Genomic DNA, 19869 nt, shown 5'->3' on the forward strand with positions numbered 1-19869 from the left:
GCTTAATATAAATATAAACGGAATAATTGTATTCTTCTAATTACCAGTACTAACTATTTAAAAGAAATAATTTAGTGCATTTTACAATGGAAGAAAATTGAGCAGGTTTAAGTTATCGTAGGTGTGGCCCTCTGACACAACTCAGGTTTTTCATGTGGCCCCTTGTAAAAATTAATTGCCCACCCCTGCCCTACACCATCTGCGACACCATCTAAAAAGAGTCAAAAAATATTTTTTTCTTCTAAAACTAGACTAAAATAGCTTTCATTGACTAAAACTAGACAAGACTAGAATAAATGCAGAGCTGGAAAATCCAGGTTGAGAAAGTAAAACTCAGCCACAGTTTGGCTTTAGTCACAGGTGCTTCTGCTCAACCAGCAGGTGAATGAGCTTGTTTAACTGACTGAAACTTGATTAGACTAAAAAGAGTATGATCATGACTAAAACTAATAGAAACTAAAATGACAGCTTGTGAAGCCTGTGACAAAGACGAAACTATAACAGGCCGCCAAAACAACATTGATTGGAATTGAATCAAATCTGGTGTTGAAGGGTTTGACGTTCTGGCTTTTGGTATTAACTAAATGACAAATTCAAGTGCCCCTCCGCGAGTCGTCACCTTATCGTGGTGGAGGGGTTTGCGTGCCCCTATGATCCTAGGAGCCATGTTGTCGGGGGCTTTATGCCCCTGGTAGGGTCACCCATGGCAAACGGGTCCTAGGTGAGGGGTCAGACAAAGCACGGTTCACCCAAGCCCCTTATGATGAAAAACATAAACATGTTTTCCCTCGCCCGGACGCGGGTCACCGGGGCCTCCCTCTGGAGCCAGGCCTGGAGGCGGGGCTCGAAGGCGAGCGTCTGGTGGCCGGGCCTTCGCCCATGGGGCCCGGCCGGGCATAGCCCGAAATGGAAACGTGGGTCCCCCTTCCCATGGGCTCACCACCTGTGGGGGGGGGGGCCGAAGGGGTCGGGTGCAATGTGAGCTGGGCGGCAGCCAAAGGCAGGGACCTTGGCGGTCTGATCCCCGGCTGCAGAAGCTGGCTCTTGGGACATGGAATGTCACCTCTCTGGCTGGAAAGGAGCCCGAGCTAGTGTGCGAGGCAGAAAGATTCCGACTAGATATAGTTGGACTAGCCTCCACGCACAGTTTGGGTTCCGGTACAAGCCCTCTCGTGAGGGGCTGGACTCTCTTCCACTCTGGAGTTGCCCACGGTGAGAGGCGTCGAGCAGGTGTGGGTATACTTATTGCCCCCCGGCTGGGCGCCTGCACATTGGGGTTCACCCCGGTGAACGAGAGGGTAGCCTCCCTCCGCCTTCGGTGGGCCGACGGGTCCTGACTGTTGTTTGTGTCTATGCACCAAACGGCAGCTCAGAGTACCCACCCTTCTTGGGGTCCCTGGAGGAAGTGCTGGAGAGCGCTCCTTCTGGGGACTCCATCGTTCTACTGGGTGACTTCAATGCTCACGTGGGCATTGACAGTGAGACCTGGAAGGGCGTGATTGGGAGGAACGGCCCCCCTGATCTGAACCCGAGCGGTGTTCTATTGTTGGACTTCTGTGCTCGACACGGATTTTCAATAATGAACACCATGTTCAAACATAAGGGTGTCCATGTGTTAACTTGGCACCAGGACACCCTAGGCCGCAGTTCGATGATCGACTTTGTAGTCGTGTCATCGGATTTGCGGCCGCATGTTTTGGACACTCGGGTGAAGAGAGGGGCGGAGCTGTCAACTGATCACCACCTGGGGGTGGGTTGGCTCCGATGGTGGGGGAAGATGCCGGTCCGACCTGGCAGACCCAAACGCTCTGTGAGGGTCTGCTGGGAACGTCTGGCAGAATCTCCTGTCAGGAAGAGCTTCAACTCCCACCTCCGGCAGAGCTTTTCCCACGTCCCGGGGGAGGCGGGGGACATTGAGTCTGAGTGGACCATGTTCCGCGCCTCCATTGTTGAGGCAGCCGACCGGAGCTGTGGCCGTAAGGTCGTTGGTGCCTGTCGTGGCGGCAATCCCCGAACCCGCTGGTGGACACCGGCGGTAAGGGATGCCGTCAAGCTGAAGAAGGAGTCCTATCGGGCCGTTTTGGCCTGCGGGACTCTGGAGGCAGCTGACAGGTACCGGATCGCCAAGCGGAACGCGGCTTCGGCGGTTGCTGAGGCAAAAACCCGGGCGTGGGAGGAGTTCGGTGAGGCCATGGACAATGACTTTCGGACGGCTTCAAGGAAATTCTGGTCCACCATCCGGCGTCTCAGGAGGGGGAAGCAGTGCAACGTCAACACTGTTTACAGTGGGGATGGCGTGCTGCTGACCTCGACTCGGGACGTCGTGAGTCGGTGGGGAGAATACTTCGAAGACCTCCTCAATTCCACCTACACGCCTTCCATTGAGGAAGCAGGGCCTGGAGACTCTGAGGCGGATTCTCCAATCTCTGGGGTCGAAGTCACTGAGGTAGTTAAAAAACTCCTCGGTGGCAAGGCCCCGGGGGTGGATGAGATCCGCCCCGAGTTCTTAAAGGCTCTGGATGTTGTGGGGCTGTCATGGCTGACACACCTCTACAACGTTGCGTGGACATCGGGGACAGTGCCTCTGGATTGGCAGACTGGGGTGGTGGTTCCCCTCTTTAAGAAGGGGGACCGGAGGGTGTGTTCCAATTACAGGGGAATCACACTCCTCAGCCTCCCTGGTAAGGTCTATTCAGGGGTGCTGGAGAGGAGGGTCCGTCGGGAGGTCGAACCTCGGATTCAGGAGGAGCAGTGTGGCTTTCGTCCTGGCCGTGGAACAGTGGACCAGCTCTAAACCCTCGGCAGGATCCTCGAGGGTGCATGGGAGTTCGCCCAACCAGTCCACATGTGTTTTGTGGATTTGGAGAAGGCGTTCGACCGTGTCCCTCAGGAGGTTCTGTGGAGGGTGCTTCGGGAGTACGGGGTGCCGAGCCAACTGATGAGGGCGGTTCGGTCCCTGTATCACTGATGCCAGAGTCTGGTCCGCATTTCCGGCAGTAAGTCGGATTCGTTCCCAGTGAGGGTTGGACTCCGCCAAGGCTGCCCTTTGTCACCGATTCTGTTCATATTTTTTATGGACAGAATTTCTAGGCGCAGCCAGGGCGTTGAGAGGGTCCGGTTTGGTGACCTCAGCATCGTGTCTCTGCTTTTTGCAGATGACGTGGTGCTGTTGGCTTCTTCAGGCCGTGATCTCCAGCTCTCTCTGGAACGGTTCGCAGCCGAGTGTGAAGCGGCCGGGATGAGGGTCAGCACCTCCAAATCCGAGTCCATGGTCCTTGATCGGAAAAGGGTGGAATGCCCTCTCCGGATCGGGGATGAGATCCTGCCCCAAGTGGAGGAGTTCAAGTATCTTGGAGTCTTGTTCACGAGTGAGGGGAGGATGGAGCGCGAGATCGACAGGCGGATCGGTGCAGCGTCGGCAGTAATGCGGACCCTGTACCGGTCCGTTGTGGTGAAGAGAAAGCTGAGCCAAAAGGCAAAGCTTTCAATTTACCGGTCGATTTACGCTCCTACCCTCACCTATGGTCACGAGCTATGGGTCGTGACCGAAAGAACGAGATCCCGGATACAAGCGGCCGTAATGAGCTTTCTCCGCAGGATGTCCGGGCTCTCCCTTAGAGATAGGGTGAGAAGCTCGGTCATCCGGGAGAGACTCGGAGTAGAGTCGCTACTCCTCCACGTTGAGAGGAGCCAGATGAGGTGGCTCGGGCATCTTATCAGGATGCCTCCTGGACGCCTCCCTGGGGAGGTGTTCCGGGCATGTCCCACCGGTAGGAGACCCCGGGGACGACCCAGGACGCGCTGGAGAGACTATGTCTCTCAGCTGGCCTGGGAACGCCTTGGGATCCCCCGGGATGAGCTGGATGAAGTGGCTGCCCCCGCGACCCGACCCCGGATAAGCGGAAGAAGATGGATGGATGGATGGACAAATTCAAGTGAATTTGAGAATGCACAACATCAATATAAGAAAATAGGGGTTGAAGCCAATAATTCTTTTGTTTCTAAAGCATAGAATACAACCACTACATAAAAATGTCGTAAAGGAACCTTTTCTGCTTTTGTTTTACCCTTCGTCCCTGCATTTGCGATGGAACGGCAGGCTTAGAGGAGAAAGCGATGGAGGGGGCCAGTGATTGCTGTGGTAGGGGGCTCATTAGTGAAGGAATGCAGGCTGAGTGCTGGGGGAAGGTGTGTCGCGGGGGTGACTTGCCTTCCATCCATTACTGCATGAATACTGAGGAGGAGGGGTATGTCTGAAGCAGAGCAGGCCTCCTGTGTGCAGAACCAGACCAAACCTGACCCATGTCAAGTGAAAACACAGCAGGTTGACAAATGCTAGAACCACATGAAAACAAAGTGGATTAGCAGATTAAACGTCTTTAGCGAAGAAGAGCAGTATTGCAGTTCCCCAAATCCCTTGGTGGCTTAGCCTCACCTGATTTCCTGGACTATTATTTGTCCTGTAATGATCATAACCCTTTCTATTGGATAAATAACACAGCAGACAAAATGTGCCCCTCACGGGTGGACATGGAACTTGAATCAACTCTCAACTTCTTTTGACTACTTCCAGCTTTATTTCCCACCCAGTGGTAACTGGTTTCAAAATCTTAGGCCTTCTCACGTTCTGTGATCTTTCTATCATTATAAACGAATACAATAATTTCTACCCTCATATACTGATTAAACGTTTTTGAATGAACTCAAAGGCTCCTTAAGAAATTTAACTTCCATTGTCCCACCCCATGATCTTTTATTTCTCAGTCAAGGCACTTTATTCTGAATAAAAATCCCTGATTCCATAGTTTACCCATGAAAATTTGGAGGGACTCTTCACTTGGCTTTGATACTGAACATGAGTACTTAATTCCAATATTTTTAATTTTATCATTGCTACTGGGCGGCTGTCCCACCAAGCCGTTAGCACGTCCGCCTCACAGTTGCGAGGGTGTGGGTTTGATTCCACCTCAGGCCCTCCCTGTATGGAGTTTGCATGTTCTCCCGCATGGGTTTCCTCCGGGAACTCCGGTTTCCTCCCACATCCCAAAAACATGTTTGGTAGAACAGAACAATGATACGGACTTCCCCAAAACACTGAGTTAACTTGCAGTTTGGAAATATTCCATCTTGGATCTTCAGTACTTCAACATTCAACACACAGAGCCCAAAGCAAAAGCATAGAAATTTTCATCTCAGTATTAAAATCAGACGAATTCTGAGCCAGAATTCTCTGCCCCTACTTCTATCTTCTAGCATAGAAATGTTCATCTCAGTATTAAAATCAGATGAATTTTGAGCCAGAATTCTCTGCCCCTACTTCTATCTATCTGAATTGTGCGGTTGTAAACCTACCTACTTTTGAGCATCTAATGCCAAGCTATGCTAGCAGCATGATTTCTGAGAAGGCAATTAAGAGACAATTAATGAATGTTGCATGGTTTGAGTCTTTAAAATGGGCCTCTCTTGCGATCAAGTACAAGGCCAAAAGAACAGGGCTAAACCCGGGGAAAAAATGTATGTAAGACACAGAGTGCTCTATTAGCTCATTTATGACCAACAATTTCTGACAGTCATGAAGTGAACCTCCAATTGTATTCAGAATTGCTATACAATAGCTGGTGCATTTAAAAGCTTTCACTGGCTTTAGAATTTCACTTGTGTGCTTCATTGTGTGCAAAACCAGGGTCATATAAACAAGCATGTCCCGTCTTTAGTACTTTGCCAGCAAGTAATTGGCTGCACAATTGTATGTTAAAAGGCGAGTATGCAGTGGCGTTGTCCTGTGACAAACCTCAAATGCGCAAATGTATGTTGCAGGTTTGTCCAAGAAGTGCTTTATGATCATCATAAAATAAAATTCTACTCAGCGCTTTGCATATCAGGTGAATTTTGAAGAACAGAATATTTAAACCCACTTTGATGGCCACTCAAAACTTCCCAGAGAGACATTTCACCCCAAATATAGTTTCTGACTTCAAATTAACGGTGCTCATTGGGTCGCTGTGAAGATTGACCCTAAAAAAAATTAATAAGAGATGACGAGTGAAACCTTTGTTCTTAGATTAACCGTAAAACATGGAGCTAAAACAAGTCATCGGCACTGGGATGTTAATTAGCTAAGAAGAAAGTATATCAAGTCCTCACTGCTTTTGAGAGTACATATCAACATTCCTGCTGAGTCTCTTTATGTGTCCAAATACTCTGAAGTCTTTACTCACATTGTCATGTCAAACAATACAGACACAACTGAAGGCATTAAAATGACTTTCTTTATATTATCAGATGAACTCAGCTATTAATGTATTTCCTAGAATAATTTAACAACACACACATTTCAAAGGAGTAGCACTTAAAAATGCTTTTTAAATGGTTGAATTGAGATGTTAATGCTAATCACAACTGAATATCAGCACCTAAGTATACAGATGAATGACAACAATTTGTTTGACTGGTGGTTAGGACATCATTCAAGACATTCTGAGTTTGAATTGCCTTCCTGTCTTCTTGGTTTTCTCGGGTCCGCTATCGTCCTGCCACATTCTAAAAACACGGTTTACTGGCGACCAGTCCCAGTTGAACTCTGACTTCCATAATGTCTCGTACCATTCAATTCATATTTTTGGAAAAAATGAAAAAACAAGGTTACAAGCAAATTTAATGTTATATTATGTTATATGTATATACAAGTCTTCTTCTGTGATTTGATGTAGACGAACAAATGCGCGTGTTGATCCTAGGCCTTTTTTCCTTCAGTTACTTCAATGCCAACAACACAACAAGTTGCCAAGATGCCCAAACATTTTAAAACGCTACAGTGCCCAAAGATCCTTACAAATAGAAAATGATGTCAACATAGATATCAGTACATAGAGCCTTTACTGCCGTGTTGAACAGGGAGTACAGCGATGGTCTCTTTGTTAAAGTCCCAATTATAAAATGAGTGTGGCTTTTAGCTGAATGTTTGATATTTGTAATAACACGATTTGCATCGGTATCGCAAAATAATTCAATGAGTTATAATGAACAGAGCCAAACACAAACACTCTTGACACTAGCTCCAAAGATGAAACATGCAATAGTGTTGTCATGATACCAATTTTTCAGTTTGATACTATTCCTGCGTAAAGGACTTCAAAACCGTTACTGAAACAGTACCTCGACAAAAATTAAAAAAATCTGGCAAAGTTGCAAAAATAAAAGTGACAAAACAACTTTCTATTTTTTCATCCATAATTTAAAATATTAGGATATACTTCATCAAATAATAACATTTTAAGCATAAACACTTGTTTACATTGGCACAAAAACATTGTTAAACACTGTTGAGCGAAAAAATAATGCCTGACCTATTTGACGTCAACTGTAATGCAGCAGTACAATCAATGTGATAATTTGATTACTTGATTGTATTAATCTCATACGTGTTATGCTTGTGTTGGCTTTCCCAAGAAGATGGTCAGGTCTATGAGTAGTGTCAGCACATAACTATTTAGTTTAATGTTGACCCGATGTTTCCCATTCACATACTCATCTACATTTGCAAGCTGAGCCAAGTGGCTCTGTTCCAAGATCCACAGAGATGTTGCCTGGAAGACATTTCATGGGATTTTACATTGGCTGTAGAAGAAATGTTTTGTTTTGCTTACCCCTATTTTTTATTTATTTTTTTTTTTTTTGTCAAAGATGCATGCATTTGCAGAGGGAGAAACTATGTAAACCCAAGATAATACAAACATTGGAAATGCCAAGCATCCTTTTACGTAAATGCATGCATGTGGGAACATGTACCGTAATTTCCGGACTATAAGCCGCGACTTTTTTCCCAAATTTTGAACCCTGCGGCTTATAGTCAGGTGCGGCTTATATAAGCTTTTTTTCGTGATTTTTGTGATGACTTGATCACTTCTATACACTCGTAAAAAGGCTGCGAACCACTGTTCTTCTCTTGAATCTTGAAGTAAAAAACAACAACAAAAATACTATTTTGAAACGCTACTATGGCTCCTGCTTATTCTGGCTGTGTTGCTTGTGACTATTATGAGCTTTAGTAGGAATGCACGCTAGGTGACCTGCGTCAAAGGGCTCTAAACCCTTTCTCTTACTCTAGCATGTGACTCAGAGTTTACGCAAAGCAGTGGCGCTGTTTGGACCATCTGCATTGTATTAAAACCCAATCAATCAGCATTTAAATTCAATTCTTCTGACATTTTGCTCACCAAAAACAAGTTGTAATGAATGTGAACTTTTAATGCTATTTATTCAGAAGGTTACTTTGAACCCCGAGGCTTAAATGGCGGCGCGGCGTATTTATGGATTTTTACGGCTTTCTGTGTACTGTCTTTCTTTGTAAAAAACTCATGTGCATGTGCGGCTTATAGTCCGGTGCGGCTTATGTAAGAAAAAAACTAAAATATCCCTGAATTTTAGCTGGTGCGGCTTATAGTCTGGTGCGGCTTATAGTCCGGAAATTACGGTAATTGATGTAGTCAGTAAACTTCTACTTAGTATTAATTATCTGTTAGTTAGTTAGTTAGTTAGTTAGTTAGTTAGTTAGTTAGTTAGTTAGTTTGTTTGTTTTGATGCAGACTCATGCCAATCGATCAATTAATGCAAGTGAAGGAAAGCTTAGCATAACATACTATATGGGGGAAAATGAAATCTATGTCACAAGACTATTTTTTTCTCTTTTACGCTGGTTGTCTGACAATGGGTGGCTAACTAACCAGACCAAGTTGAAATTGAACCTAGAATTTGCCAGATTCTGAGATAGCATCACAGGGAGAACAGAGGCAAAAGACTGCCAGCCGCGACTGATATGTTGATATGAACACCGGGGAGTCACTGCTCAGACCCCTTACGGTTGAAACTCATGTCACTACTTATGTAAGTATCTGTTTAGGGACAAATTGCAACTGCTGTGTAAATTTGCACCTCTGTTAGTTCTGCCTAAAAGCAACAGGTGACTAAATCGTATTGTTATGCCCAAGACGTGCGAATGTAGCACCGCCATTGTCTCCTTCAAAAAGATAAATTAAACATTGTTTATCAGACGTTTTGTGCAACACTTCACATTGCTTACTGCTTGCTCAAATCCTTAATATCTACAGTCAAACCATGCCAAAATGCTCATTCATAGAAATGTTGGCACTGATCTAAAACAACAAAGAATAAACCCTTCATTTCATTTAATGACGCCAAGTATCTGCCCCAGTGCCAAGCATTGGCCACAGTAGACTGAGCAACCGTCTCCTTTTTGTTGCCACTCACCCCCGACGTTGTACTCATTGTCTTTTGGTTTGTTTATGACCAAAACATGAAGCATGTGCCCGCACTGTTTCCCACGCCACTTGATGGTGCCCTCAACGCCCCCAGTTTCTTCTGAAAGTACTTTGTTTTTTATTTTTAACACTGGCACCAATTTTGGCTTCAAAACATTTGACTCTTTAGAGACACACATTTTGTAGGCAATACAGCATTTGTAAATTATACTACGACTGCTTGACATATGGATACCTTCATAAATCAATTTTCTATACACTTGTCCTCATTTGGACTCACGTGACCTGGACTCACAGGACTTTGGATAGGAGGCTGAGTACACCCTGGACCAGTTGTCACTGAATCACAGATTATAGACGAAATAACCATTCACACCACAAGATAATTTAGTGTATGCATTTAACCTAACGATTAATTTTTGGGACTGTGGGAAGAAGATGGAGTACCTGGAGAAAACGTACACAAGCATGGGGAGAACCTGAATATGGCGGCCTGACCCAATAAAACCAGACCCTCTTGACAGTGAAGCAGAAGTGAACACACAGGTGCTGTCATAGTAATGCATTTTATTGCTTATTGAACCTACACTATATACACACAACTACTGGCACTCCGCATTCGTCCATTGTACAGTAGTATTCAGAATAATAGTAGTGCAATGTGACTAAAACGATTATTCCAGGTTTTGAGTTTATTGTTTTATTGTTACATGGGAAACCAAGTACCAGTAGATTAAGTATATTCTCGCAATCCAACACGCATTGATAACATCTACAATCTCAAGGCTGTGAAATTGGGCTATTAGTATAAAAAAGTAGAAAAGGGAGTGCTCACAGTGATAGTAGTAGCTGCTGTTGACGCTAAAAGCTCAAAAGTATTATCTTCAAAATCCTCTCTATAGCAATCCTGTGACTCATTAACCCTGTATTTAGTTGTATAACCACAGTTTTTCAAGACTTATTCACATCTGTGAGATATGAAGCTAACCAACTTGTGGTGCCTTTCAGCTATTCCACTCCAATATTCTTTAACATCATTCCACAATTCATTCACATTTCTTGGTTTTGCTTCAGAACCCCTCTTCTCTGTCAACTGTGGCTTGAATTCAGTTTGGCGGTTGTCACACATACACACATACGCGCACACACACACACACACACACACACACACACACACACACACACACACACACACACACACACACACACACACACACACACACACGCGCACACACGCACACACACACACACACACACACACACACACACACAGACGTACACGCACACGTACACGCACACACACACGCGCACGCACGCACACACACACGCCCACACACACACACACACACACACACACACACACACACACACACACACACACACACACACAATCTAATTATCTGCTGAGTACTGAGTCACCCTACAGTAGTTGAGTAAAACTCTTCTTTGTCTACATGATTGTATAATACACTCAGCCAAGCTATGTATACCAGAAGCAGCTACCAGGAAATATTTAGGATGCACAAACTGCTCAATTCTTCACATTCTATTCAATTATTTATTATGTTGTTAAAAAGTACAATACAGAGTGCTAATTTTCTTGTTAAAACACACTGAACTAAAAATAAAAGCAGTCACCGGAATGCCATTCAACTTCTGGAAATGCACCGCAGATGAATTTGCTGTCTTATTTTGGGGAGGGTGGAACAGATTATATTTTCATTCATTCCAACAGGGAAAGATGGCTTTGATGTTTGAGCATGGTAATGGAAGATATTCAGCTTGTCTTTCAAGGGGAGTCGCAGCCCTGCCATTTAAATGGCATAACATGCTGTCAAGCATCATTGCATTTGATGTGTGAGCCCGAGTCTCCCATTCATTCACAAGCGTAATATTTAGGTCCAGGCTGTCGGTAGGAGATATATTCTGTTTTACAGTAAGTTCTTTTGTTTCCAAAAGGTGTGGGATGTAGTTAAAATCCAGCACGAATGCAAAATTCAATGTCTTTGCACTGGATTGTTCCTTATCAGGGTTGTACTTGGCCACATTGTTGCTGAAATAGGGAAAATCTGAAATATATGTCATTGGCTGAAGCTTTGGATTCAAAATGTCCCATTAAAACTGGGAGGGAAAGTTATTCTGCCCAACAAGCACACTGAAGTGAATGGCTATGGTACTATAGTTGTATCCAGCTTCCATTGTAACTCAAAGTACTCCCCTAATTGGGACTGATCCTTCCCCATGCTGCAACCTATGACTTGCTATATGGCAGCTTTACTCTTAAATGACCTCCATTCCATCCCCCTTTGATTTAATGCAGAGCAGACAGTTGTTAGACAGACGTGCACCATACGTGGACATAGTTGAGTGATTCTGTTCTATTATGTACATTGTATTTTGTAAACTTGCTTCTCTAATAGTATGGAGTACAGCGTGCACAACTACAGTTACATGTCAGATGTGTGGTCCAGTACATTGTATTATTTAGTATTACTGCAACATCTTTGGGTCAGCTGTCCAAGACTGGCAACCATATGTTCTATACTGCAGCTGCACGTGCACTGTTGTACTTGTTTACTTGTTTGTCTGTTGTGAGCCATGTCTTGTCACCGTGGGATAGGGGGGAACGAAATTTCGGTTTCTTTGTGTGTCTTTGGCATGTGGAGAAATTGACAATAAAGCTGACTTTGACTTTGACTGCTGATTTACACCATTTGATCGTTTTTGTTTTGACCTGAAATACTGCAATACTGTACAATGTAGAGCAATCGCCATTACAAAATACATGCTAGCATTAGACAAACATTAGCAAAGGGAAAGAAGAAAATGTAAACCAAAAGTCTCTTTAAATTCTGTGTTCATGCTGACATGTTTGAAATTGGGTTTTCACATTATATAAACGGTCACGTTGTAGTTTATTTTTGTGTTTTAGGAGTGAATGAATCAAACATGAATGTATATTACTTTCTATGCAGGAGTTGCCAGGGTATCTGCAACCAGTAGCATTTTTGTTTGTTTTATCTTTTTTTTTTTTTTTTTTTTTTTAAACATTACTTCAATTTGTAATCACAAAAACACCACATGTACAAATAGTGTACAGTTTGTGAAGTACAGATTGGTGATTGCGCAAAATGCAGTGAGACATTAGACATTGGACGTGTGCGGGATTCGGAAAGCGATTCTATTACATTTATAGATGCGCGATTGGCTTAATCTACAAAGGGTATAGTCTCCCATTGTGTGACCTGGGTTTGGATGGACCTGAAGATTAAATGGTTACTGGAGCTCAGCAGCTGTCTAAACAATTGGTCAGCCAGATATTATTGCTTTCCCAGCAAGTGTCGTGCTTCAGATGCCTTTATAAAAGTGGCGTCAGTTCTCCACGATTCGACCTATCGATAGATAGTATGTTCCGAGATCTCTATCAGATAATTTCTTCAAATGCTAATACTAACCAGTGAAACGTCTACAGAAACGCGCTGGATGTTCGACGCAACCCCTGGTGTGATAAAACATGTAATTTGACGCAGGTAAAAAAAAAATCAAAACAGAACGCGTATCAATCAAAACGAGACTTAGCGCATATTAGATAAATAAATAACAGATCACTGCGATGTGTGAAATTGCATGTCAGTGATTTGCATATTATCTCCACTTACCTTGCTTTGTGAAGCCGCATCCTTACATAGGATCAGCAAACATGCAAAAAAGTTAGTGTATCTCCACATCATCTCTGCCTTGAGTCAAGCCGTTTACGCTCATAAGCAATACAAACCGCTGGTTACTCTATTCAGCCTTTAAGTGGCCATAAAGTGAAGGGCCCCTAATTCAGCTCCATTTCACTCAGCAGGACAGTACAGTGAGTGACCATGTGTATAGATAGAGGCTGGCATCCGTTGTCCTCCTCTTGGGAGGGGCTTACACTAAATTTGTGTCTGCAGTCTGAACAAAGTCAAAGATATATCCCTCTAGCTTATTAATAATAGAGTAGATACTACTGTTAATAGTATAGACAACAAAAATAACAATCATCATCATCATCATCATCATCATCATCATCATCATCATCATCATCAATTTAGAAAATCATATAATTCTCGGTTGCCCGTACTACAGTTACTGAACTTCATGCGTGAAAAAGAGCATTAATGTGTCACGTCATTTACGTAAAATAGAAATGTGAAAGGATAATTTTAATAGTATATGACACTAGTGCCATCTCGTGGTATCTTGTTACTTTGCAACTCCGAATCCGTATCAAAGGGCAGACTCGTATGGCAAGCCATTTGAGTATTTATTCTACATCCTTGATATCGGATATTAGTGTTCTTCACTAGTACGGTCTTTGTCAGCACTAGTTGGACATTGAGCCACACGAGTTATACACGTTGTCATACAAGTTGCACAGAAACCCTTTGTGTATACAGGACTGTCTCAGAAAATTAGAATATTGTGATAAAGTTCTTTATTTTCTATAATGCAATTAAAAAAACAAAAATGTCGTACATTCTGGATTTATTACAAATCAACTGAAATATTACAAGCCCTTTATTATTTTAATATTGCTGATTATGGCATACAGCTTAAGAAAACTCAAATATCCTGTCTCAAAATATTAGAATATCATGAAAAAGTATACTAGTAGGGTATTCAACTAATCACTTGAATCGTCTAATTAACTCGAAACACTTGCAGGGGTTTCCTGAGCCTTGAAAAACACTCAGCTTGGTTCACAAGCATGGGGAAGACTGGTGATCTGACTGCTGTCCAGAGGACCATCATCGACACCCTCCCCATCAGGAGTGCAAGACACATAAAGAAATTTCTCAAAGAGCAAGCTGTTCACAGAGTGCAGTTTCAAAGCACATCCACAAAAAGTCTGTTGGAAGGGGGATATGTGGCAGGAAACACTGCACAACCAAGAGAGATGACCGCAGCCTTAACAGCATTGTGAAGAAGAGTCGCTTCCAGAATTTCGGGGAGCTTCAAAGACAGTGGACTGAAGCTGGAGTCCAGGTATCAAAAACCACTGTTCACAGACGTGTCCGAGAAATGGCCTACAATAGCCGTATTCGCATGGTCAAGCCACTTCTGAAGCGTCTGACTTGGGCTATGGAAAAGAAGCACTGGAGTGGTCCAAAGTCCTCTTTTCAGATGAAAGCAAGTTTTGTATTTCATTTGGAAGTCAAAGCGCCAGAGTCTGGAGAAAGGCTGGGGAGGAGCAAAATCCAAGTTGCTTGAAATCCAGCGTGAAGTTCCCACAGTCAGCGATGGTTTGGGGAGCCATGTCAGCTGCTGGTGTTGGCACACTGTGTTTCATGAAGTCCAGAGTAATTGCAGATTTTAGAGCACTACATGCTTCCGTCTGCTGAAAAGCTCTATGGAGATGATGATTTCATTTTCCAGCATGATCTGGCACCTGCCCACAGTGCCAAAACCACCAGTAAATGGTGTCCTGACCATGGCATTACTGTCCTCGATAGGCCTGCCAATTCCCCTGACCTGAACCCCATTTGTGGGGTATTGTGAAGAAGAAGCTGAAAGACACCAGACCCACAATGCAAATGAGCTAAAGGCCGCTATTGAAGCATCCTGGGCATCCATGACACCTCAGCAATGCCACAGGCCGATTGCCTCCATGCCACGCCGCACTGATGCAGTAATCCGTGCAAAAAGATTCCCAACTAAGTACTGAGTGCATTAATGGACATTTTCAAATGTTTGATTTTGTTTTGCTATTAGAAATCTTTTTTTTTTACTTGGTCTGAGGAAATATTCTAATATTTTGAGATAGGATATTTGAGTTATCTTAAGCTGTATGCCATAATCAGCAATATTAAAATAATAAAAGGCTTGCAATATTTCAGTTGATTTGTAATGAATCCAGAATGTATGAGATTTTTGTTTTTTTTAATTGCATTACAGAAAATAAAGAACTTTATCACAATATTCTAATTTTCTGAGACAGTCCTGTAGGTCATACCTGTCAAGATCGAGATTCTATTTACAGCACATGAGCAGTTCCATCCTGTACTTTTTGACAGCACAACTCCAGCAGCATGACGCTGTTAATGTACGCTTGTTTGTGATCAGCTCCATCAAAGAACGTCGGGAGAAATAGAAGCATGTTTATTATCAGTTATATTGTTTTTAGACTTTTCTTCTATTTTAGGGAAATTTGTTTTATTCTTAGTGTGGTTTTTGTGCATGAATTTTTTTTACAATCATTTTTTCAAACTATTTTCTAGGTATTTATTGTCTGACATAAATTCATGAAATCACATATTTTTCTCCAACCTAACCAACTCAATCACATACTGCTGTCAAAAATCAACCAATAAACAACTTCAACAAATACTGTAGAAAAATCACAACATATTATCCGTATTAATTGACTTTATAGTAAAAAGTAAGAGAGCATGGATGTGTATTTGTTTTATTTTCAGTTGCTTTTCATGGGCATCTATCTTTTTTAGACGAGCCGAGGTGGTGATGCATTTTCTCTACATATTGCAGCATATGAATCAAATGACGTTCTCTTCTCAATAGACAACTGAAAATTCACATCCTTGTCATGAAGGGTGTATTTATTGCATGATTGTTGCATTATATAGCATTATTTTTATTTATTATTCCATCTAATGTGGACAATACTGTTTTGATCCATGATTTCTGTGTAAATACCCATTAACTGGGGGAAAATAGCTTGATTCTGCAGTAATACGAAGCAAAGAGCAGTAAAAAAAATCATGGAAAGCTCGTAATCAGGCTTTACAGGGTTACATTTTTGATGAGTGTATCTCTTATCAGAGAGCCAATTGGAGGTGTTTGCTTATGGTAAGTTCCTGCCTCCTAATTAGCATTTAGTGCAACTTGTGTCACTAGTAAGAAATTTGGAAGTCACTACTTCTACTTGTGAACATTTGCGTATCACTTGTTAACTAGTTGCATCAAAAGACACCTTTAACTATTTTACTAGTGAGCATGTTGGCATTCACTAGTTCTACTAGTGAACATTCTTTACCTCACTAGTTGAACTAGTTAAGTCAAAATGCTGCACTAGTGCACTAGTGGATATTTGGGGCATGACTAGTAAACAAGTAAAAATGTTTAGACTCACTAGTGTGATATCAAGGCTTCAAGGGGCTGTCACTTGTTAACTAGTCAGTGTTTTATCCTTTACAAGTTCACTAGTGGCTATTACAGTTCTCACTAGTTGACTAGTGCAAGAAATCCCAGGTCACTAGTTAACATGTGACAACAGTCGACATTCGACAAGTGAACATGTTAAAGCTTTTGTATGTTACATGTTTACTTGTAAGACTTTAAACATCATAGCTTGGTTCAGTGGGTCACAAGAGCATCAAAAAGCCGACCAGCTAGGATTTTGGCACTACTAGTGTGTTTCTACCTGTCACTAGGTAGTCTTATGTCAGCACTAGTTGGACACATGTTGCACTAGTTGCTGAAAACGAGTGACTGGTTCGAGTTTCTGTGCAACTTATATGACAACGTGTACAACTAGTGTGGCTTAATGTCCAACTAGTGAAGAACACTAATGTTTGATATCAAAGATATGGAATAAATGCTCAAATGGCTTGCCATAGACTCGAGATATAAGGCAGACATTCACATGCTGTCCACCCAAAGCTCCATCATATTCAATTTACTACAAGACATATTACATCCTGAAAAAGGTGCAATTTCTCACCAAACATGCACTCGGGAGACTTGTTCAAAAGGAAAACAATATTACAATGAGTTTAATTTAATTTGTATAATAAACAATAAGAATTGTTGTCTCCAGAGGGAAATTAAATTTCCACTTACCTGCCTATTGTTTGCGACATGCATGAAATTACAAAAAACAACTCGCATACATAAAGGAAATCAGGGAGCTAGACATTAAAGACTGAGGCAGTGAGTCTGAAGATGGATGCTATTTGCCTTGCTCAATGGCACCTAATCCATGTTCAGGAAACAGACTAGCATTTATCCAGCAAAAACTCTCAATTACCGGGATTTAAAACTATGATTAGACCCATCCATGCTGGCCGTCAAGGCTTGCTGTCTTGTAAGTGGTACAGATGCAGGATGAAGGGGTCCATTAAAACTTAAATAAATAACTAAATGAGAGCGCAAACAGAGATGTCAGTGTAAAGACTGTGTGTAACTCAAGAGACTCACACAACACACTTTAATGTGTTGACACATCACCATGTACTTTCCTCATCTGCTTTAAGAGACGAGTAGTATGCATTTCTCCAGTATCTCAAGGGCTTTTTGAGTTTTGTCACGTTCTGGAAGGTTTGGTGTTCTTTTTGTGTCTTTTTGTTATCATGATTCTTAAAAAGAAAGCTGATACAACGTGTCAGACCTTTTTTTTAATTTTGTATTTATTTTTTGTCTTGATCGACATTTATTTTATGTGACAGGGCCCGCAGAACCTATTGTGAAGGCCTCCAGGCAGACTTCTTTGACCCTGGCAACAAATAGTGGCTGAAATGTGATTGGTTAAATGGTTAAATATGAAAATACACGTCTGGAAGCAGCACAACCAGGGGGCTAGCAATGAAAGGACGCGGACAGACCATGTGGAATTACTTAATACGTATTTATGGACGGAATATAATTAACATCAGTCTGTGATTCAGATATTTTTAGGCCAGCAGAGAAGGCCTTGCAGGCTCTGACGGCCCACCACAACACCACTGTTCGTGGGCTGCATCGTAGTATGTACATCTATGGACATCTGCTGGACGTTTAGAGAATAACACCACGCACGTTCTCTGCAAACAAATCTGCGGGTACTTGCGAATATATTATAATGCCTCTGATTGTCAATGTTTTGTTGAAATGTGACAACATACAGAGAAACAAAGACACACACATTTGAAAACCCTGATTTGGACATTTCTGATCTGGAATATGTTACAACGCAGTTGGGTAGCCGAGTTCCAGCAATGAAATTAGGTAAGTAGGTAGGTAGGTAGGTAGGTAGGTAGGTAGGTAGGTAGGTAGGTAGGTAGGTAGGTAAGTAGATAGATAGATAGATAGATAGATAGATAGATAGATAGATAGATAGATAGATAGATAGATAGATAGATAGATAGATAGATAGATAGATAGATAGATAGACGCCTCCTGTCGTTTCCTCGTGTGTCAGTTTTGTCATGATTTCCGCCCCGTTTCTCCTGTGTCTATCCGTAATCAGTGTAATCGCCGTCACCTGCCTCTCGTTACCTGCCTCTCGTTACCTGTCTCTCGTTAACTGCCTCTCATTACCTGCCTCTCGTTACCTGCCTTGTATTTAAGTGTGGTCTGCACGTCACTCCCCTGTCGGATCGTTCTGTTAGTTTGTCGGTTCCTCCTGTTGCTCTGCCTCTGTCAATTCTGTTTCTGTTAGCCAGCCTTGTCGGTCAGTCAGTCCCGTTGTTGTTCTGTTAGCCCGTCCTATTAGTTTGCCTCCCTGTTTCCTGTTTGTTCCTGCCTGTTTGGTCCCCTCATCCTCTCCTCCACCACCCTTTCCCCACAATAAACCCTGGTCCAAGCTGCATTTGGTCACCCTGCTCCATTCCTGCACATGACAGGAAGTGAAGAGGGTAAAGATGAAAGTTATAAAGAAAAAAAGTAAAAAAAATATATATATATAAAAACAAATAAGCTAAGTTAATTTTAAGTTAACGTTGTGTAAGTTGGATAAAATAATTGAAAAATCGAAAAAAAATATATAAAAAATAATAAGCGAAGTTAGCTTGGAGTTCACATCCTGTAAGTTACAGTAAGTTACGGAACGGAATCTGTATGTGCCTCAAAGGTACAGTGACAATAAAAAAAAAAAACTTTTTTATTGGATTCGTTATAAATTATTTCTTTTTACACCTCTCTGATGTAATGCATTTGTTTTATTGCTATTTGTAATTATCTGCAGTATTTATTAAAGAGTTGTCGTTGGGTTTTTGGCTGTGGAAAGAATTAAACGAATTATGTATATAGTGTATTCGTATGGAAATATTTGATCCAACATACGACTATTTCAACATATGAAGTAGGTCCCGAAATGAATTAAATTCGTATGTAGAGGTATGACTACTTACGAACTCGAAATCATATCGTCGAGCTCCCGACGGGTACGGCAGGTGTTTTGAGCCAAAAGTAGGTACCCCGTGAACATCCCCTGCAGGAGCGCGCAAGCATTGAGTGAAAGATGGAAGCCGTTACCGTGCGTCAGACAGTACCAGATTGTTTTCAATAAAAATATGGAGAACACACTTTTGTATTTGCCAATATCTATATTTAGAAGCTATTTTCTTTTTCTTTTATTTTGTTTTTAAATTCTCACTCGCGTTCTGTTCGAGGTGCGTTTAATGATCACTCGGAAAACTCCCCAATTACACCAAAAGGTAATGGCCAGTATGTGAGCACATTGCAAGGAGTACGTGGAAGCAAACAATAAATCATTAGGCCGATTTTTAAAGTGTCTTCTCGAGGATAATTTTAGCAAGTGTAGAAAATTAGGTTTCTCCCTCCCCAAGCAAAGCTCAGAGGTCAAGAATAAAGTGACGTTTATTTCTTGTTATACAGGTTTGAA

General features: G+C 42.3%; 1 protein-coding gene across 3 annotated transcripts in view; it reads right to left on the minus strand.

Annotated features, from left to right (window-relative positions):
* olfml2a (olfactomedin-like 2A) overlaps nt 1-19462 on the minus strand; it is a 66120-nt gene extending 46658 nt beyond the window's left edge. For 2 of the 3 annotated variants that reach the window (XM_049764252.2, XM_068650085.1), the window contains exon 1: nt 12938-13172. In XM_049764252.2, the coding sequence (XP_049620209.1) occupies nt 12938-13009 (72 nt within the window). In that variant the 5' untranslated portion in view covers nt 13010-13172. Of the gene's footprint in view, nt 1-12937; nt 13173-19375 lie in introns of those variants that run through there. The other variant, XM_049764255.2, reaches the window with a different exon arrangement.
* Nucleotides 19463-19869: the final 407 nt, after the last annotated feature.

The sequence above is a fragment of the Syngnathus scovelli genome, chromosome 3 (assembly GCF_024217435.2).
Source record: "Syngnathus scovelli strain Florida chromosome 3, RoL_Ssco_1.2, whole genome shotgun sequence".
Taxonomy (NCBI): Eukaryota; Metazoa; Chordata; class Actinopteri; order Syngnathiformes; family Syngnathidae; genus Syngnathus; species Syngnathus scovelli.